Source organism: Arachis ipaensis, chromosome B03, assembly GCF_000816755.2.
Source record: "Arachis ipaensis cultivar K30076 chromosome B03, Araip1.1, whole genome shotgun sequence".
In the NCBI taxonomy this organism is placed as follows: Eukaryota; Viridiplantae; Streptophyta; class Magnoliopsida; order Fabales; family Fabaceae; genus Arachis; species Arachis ipaensis.
This window is the reverse complement of record NC_029787.2, coordinates 10184718-10189768: the sequence shown is the minus strand read 5'-3', so window position 1 is coordinate 10189768 and position 5051 is coordinate 10184718. Positions and strand designations below refer to the sequence as shown.

Below are 5051 nucleotides of genomic sequence, written 5' to 3'. Positions count from 1 at the left end.
GGCTTGTCAAAGATTTTGCAGGAAAAAGGAGTTTGTCACAGGTTTTCTTGTCCGCATGTACATCAGCAAAATGGCTCAGCAGAAAGGAAACACAGGCATGTAGTTGAGATGGGACTAACACTGTTGGCTGGAGCCTCAATGCCTACCAAATTCTGGGGAGAGGCATTTACAACAGCAGCCAAGTTAATTAATGTGTTACCCACACCAGTTTTACATGGACAGTCACCTACGGAGAAATTGTTTGGGAAGAAACCTCCCTATGGGAACCTAAGAGTGTTTGGGTGCCTATGCTTTCCTCACCAAAGACCTTTCAACAAGCACAAATTGGATTTCAGGTCATTACCATGTACATTTGTAGGGTATGGTACAACACAAAAGGGGTACAAGTGTCTCACACAACAAGGGAAGATCATTACAACCCCGAATGTAATTTTCTTTGAAGACAGATTTCCATTTGAAGAAGCAGCTAAGCAGGGACAGATGCTAGTTGATCCAAGCTCAACTCCAACAATTTCAATAATGCCTATAATTCCCTCAGCCAATACTGATAGTGGACAGTAGCAGCAACCCAATCTAGACTCAACACAACAGCACCAGCAATCAGTAGCAACAGCCCAACAATATGACACAGTCCTGAGACAACAAGCAGCACAGGCAAGTGAAGATGTGCAGCAACAGCAGCGCAGTCCAGTGGCAAGTTCAGCAGCTCCAATGGTTCCAAGGATTCCCTTAATCAATATTGATAGGCAGCAGCAATTAGGAAGCATCTCTGACATAATCAGACAGCAACAACAGCACCAACACATGATCAACTCTATAAACAATACACAGCAGCAGCACCAGCAACATTCCCTGACAAGTTCAGCAACTAACGTGCAGCAGCATCAATCACAGTTAACAAGCCTAGCAATCAATGTACAACAGCAGAACCAACAATAATTGAACAATTCAATAGTCAATCTACAAAAGCAGCAGTCACAACAACCAATGATCAATACACATCAGCAGCCACAAGCTTTAATCGAATCATCAACCATTCCAAGACAGCAGCAGCAGCAGCAATTATTGATTAATTCATCAACCTCTCCAAGACAGCAGCAGCAACAACCATTGATCAATTCATCAACCATTCCAAGACAGCAGCAGCAGCAACCATTGATCAATTCATCAACCATTCTAAGACAGCAGTAGCAGCAACTATTAGTCAATTCAGCAACAAGAATCAATATAGAACAGCAGCTTCAAGACCAGATGAATAGCTCAACAATCAATAGACAACAGCAGCCACAACCTTTAATCGAATCAGCAACCAGTTCACAACAGCAGCAGCAGCAACTATCAACCAATTCTACAAACAGGAAAGAACAACAAGCACAATCAAAGAATAATTCAAGACTTAATTCAAGACTCAACACACAGCAACAACAACAATTAAGAAGCAGTTCACAACAGCAGCTTCAGGACAAATTGAACAGCTCAATAATCAATAAACAACAGCAGCCACAAGCTTTAATCGAACAACAACCACAATCAAAGAATAATTCAAGACTTAACACACAGCAGCAGCAGCAGCAATTAAGAATAAGTCCGGAGATTACCATTCAACAGCAACAACAACAATTACATTCAAAGAAAAACTCAAGACCATACATACAGCAGCAGCAGCAAACAATACCTTACACACAACAGCTGCAACAATTAAGAAGCAGCCCTGAGACTATTCGACAGCAACAACAAAAACCAAACAATTCAGAAGTTGTTACACAACAACAGCAACATGAGCAACATGAACCTATTTTACCAATCAGAACAGCAACACTTCAAAGACCAGTAGCAGCTTCATCAACTCCCATCCCAATACCTATAAACAACGTTGAAATTGCCTTGCCACTTGATGAAGAAGCACCTCCAGCAGCTCCAACAGCAAATACACACTCCATGGTCACCAGAAGTAAAGCTGGTATCTTCAAACCAATAGTGTTTCTAGCCAGTGTGGAGCCAAGGAATGTACAGTAAGCACTTCAATCCCCTGAATGGAAGGCAGCTATGGATTTGGAATATGAAGCCCTGTTGAAAAACAAAACTTGGGAGCTGGTCACCCTTCCTCCCAATAGAGAAGCAATAGGAAGCAGATGGGTATTCAGAATTAAGTACAATTCTGATGGGTCGTTACAAAAATACAAGGCAAGGCTGGTAGCTCAAGGGTACTCACAGAGACTAGGGTTTGACTTCACTGAAACATACAGCCCAGTGGTCAAACCTACTTCAATCAGAATTCTATTATCAATTGCCCTAGCTGAATCATGGACAATCAGGCAATTGGATGTAAACAATGCCTTTTTACATGGAGACTTGGCAGAAGAAGTGTATATGAAGTAGCCAAAGGGGTATGAAAAAGAGGATTCCACACTAGTCTGCAGGTTAACCAAGGCCCTCTATGGATTAAAGCAAGCCCCTAGAGAGTGGTATCACAAGCTTGCCAAAGGATTGACAGAAATTGGGTTCAAAGCAACCAAATCAGATGTGTCAGTATTTCTAAGGGTGATGCATGGAGTGAAAACCTTTATGCTGGTGTATGTTGATGATATAATCATCACAGGAGAATCTGAAATACAAGTACAGAAAGTGATTGAAAAACTGAATGCCAAATTTGCACTCAAAGACATGGGCAATCTTCACTACTTTCTTGGAATTCAGGTAGCTAAGACAAGTGATGGAGGACTGCTTCTTTCTCAACAGAAGTACATCAATGAAGTGTTAAAGAAAGCAAACATGGAAGGTTGCTCAAGCTGTCACACCCCTCTGCCCTCAACAGTAAAGTTATCAGCCCATGGTGATTCCAACTTTGATAACCCCCAACTGTATAGGTCAGTTATTGGCAGCCTACAATATCTAACAGTGACTAGACCTGAAATTTCATATAGTGTACACAAGATGTCACAATTTGTACAAGCTCCTCTAAATACTCATTGGAGGATGGTAAAGAGAATACTCAGGTACCTCAGTGGTACAATAAGACATGGATTGCGCCTTGAGAAGGCTAACTCTATGGAAGTCACAGCCTACAGTGACTCAGATTGGGCTGGAGACCCTGATGATAGGAAGTCGACAAGTGGGTACTGTGTATTTCTTGGCTCCAATCTAATTTCCTGGGCTTCAAGGAAGCAAACAGCAGTAGCAAGGTCAAGCACAGAAGCAGAATATAGGAGTATGGCAGATTTGGTAGCTGAGCTAATTTGGGTGAAAAACTTAATGAGTGAGCTACAATTTCCACCAAAAGAGGTACCTATGGTCTACTGTGATAATCTAAGTGCAATTCTACTTGCTGCCAACCCAATCCTACATTCAAAATCCAAACACTTTGAGATAGATCTTCATTTTGTTAGAGATCATGTGAATAGTAAAGACATTAGAGTAAGTCACATTCCAGGAACCATGCAAGTGGCTGATATCCTAACAAAGGCTGTGTCTTCTGACAACTTTCTACACTTCAGGACTAAACTGAACATTGAGGAATTGGACAGCACAGCTGCAGAAATGAAAGGCAGAAAGGCCAGAAGCAATGATCAGCAGAGCAAGATAACTAGAGATGATGATACATGATAGTCAAAGCAGGGCAAGACAAGAAAAAGGAGAAAGTAGAGATCATGTTAGGCATGCTTAAGTTCTAGTAACTACCTTTAGCTAAGTCAGTTAGAATGCAACCAGTTCCGTTTCAAGTTAACACAATAAGCTTGAGATAATTGGTTAGCCCATTAGTTGCTGAACTGGAATTAGTTAGTGGTTAGAAAACTCTAGAAACTCTTGACTATAAGTAGCAATACCCACTGCTACAGTAACTACTTTTTGGTTCACAACACAATTCACAAATTCATCCATTTCTCTCTCGTCTCTACTTCTCTCTCTCTGTTCTCTAAACCTTCTCATCAGATCTCTGAGTTTTCTTAATTTAGGTTCTTGATACCTTCATGGTATCAGAGCTTGGTACCACAGCTTCCGTGACAGTCTAAGAAAGCAGATCTGGTCCAAGTGAAGGTCAACCACAATGGCTCAAGTGTTTACAGCAACACCGATTTCAATGAAATTGGATGAGGATAACTATCTGCAGTGAAAAGACCAGGTGGAATCAACAATTGAAGGAAATGACATGGTATCAGAGTTCTATGTCCGAAAGGTCAAGAGTTCGATCCTTGGAGAACCCCAAAAGTGAAAAAAAAATAGCATAAGGCAAATGAGAAAAAGAAGGCCTATGCAAGGGGAGTGTTAGAGATATAACCATTAATGTTACCTTCTCCTATCAGCTTAAGCTTTTGGGATGAGTGGTTTCATTACATGGTATCAGAGCTCTATGTCCGAAAGGTCAAGAGTTCGATCCTTGGTGAACCCCAAAAGTGGCATAAGGCAAATAAAAGAGAAAAGAAAGCCTATGTTACCTTCTCCTATCAGAAGTATTATATAAAATACTAAAATTTTCAAGTTGCCACTGGGAATGGATACTCTTATTTAAAAATTTTTCATGAGATTATTATGTATGTGATAAATTTTATAATTAATTAGTTATTTTTGTAAGTTTTATATTTGATCTCACTTTTTTAAGCTTTAGTAAACATAAATACTACTCTATTCATTTGTTCTTTATTATCTTCAAATTAGTTTACATTTTTAGAAAAAATTTAATATTACTCAATAATAATTATGTTTATTTACTAGATAGATACGTTTAGAAAAAATTAAATATATCTTGAATAATTAAAGGGCATTAATTTACTGTGTGTTGCATTATTAATCAGATAAATAAAATATTTTTTTTCAGTGTGTGTATAGCCATATGGGTAATTAAGAAACTTTGTGAATAAGTGAGTCAAATAATTGGTTGTATATATTTCTTTATTATTATTATTATTGAAAAAGAATCAACCCAGACAAGCGGGCTTGGTGGTAGGGCGGTGCCATTGAAATCCAAATTAAAATGCTATGGCCTATGGTTGCCATATTTGAGTCAAAACACCTGGTCCTCAATAAATTCTTTATAGGGGACTATATCATGTCTC

General features: G+C 39.2%; 2 protein-coding genes across 2 annotated transcripts; both read left to right on the top strand.

Moving 5' to 3' along the window:
- Positions 2047-2379, top strand: LOC107632495 (uncharacterized mitochondrial protein AtMg00820-like). Its single transcript, XM_016336167.1, has one exon. The coding sequence runs from the start codon at positions 2047-2049 to the stop codon at positions 2377-2379; it is 333 nt and encodes a 110-aa protein (XP_016191653.1).
- On the top strand, positions 2545-3603 carry LOC107632496 (uncharacterized mitochondrial protein AtMg00810-like). Its single transcript, XM_016336168.1, has one exon. It carries the CDS (start codon positions 2545-2547, stop codon positions 3601-3603), a length of 1059 nt encoding a protein of 352 aa, XP_016191654.1.

What these genes read in the sequence shown, in the direction of transcription:
- LOC107632495 (XM_016336167.1), top strand. Translation starts at nt 2,047, where the DNA reads ATGGATTTGGAATATGAAGCCCTGTTGAAAAACAAAACTTGGGAGCTG.
- LOC107632496 (XM_016336168.1), top strand. Translation starts at nt 2,545, where the DNA reads ATGCATGGAGTGAAAACCTTTATGCTGGTGTATGTTGATGATATAATC.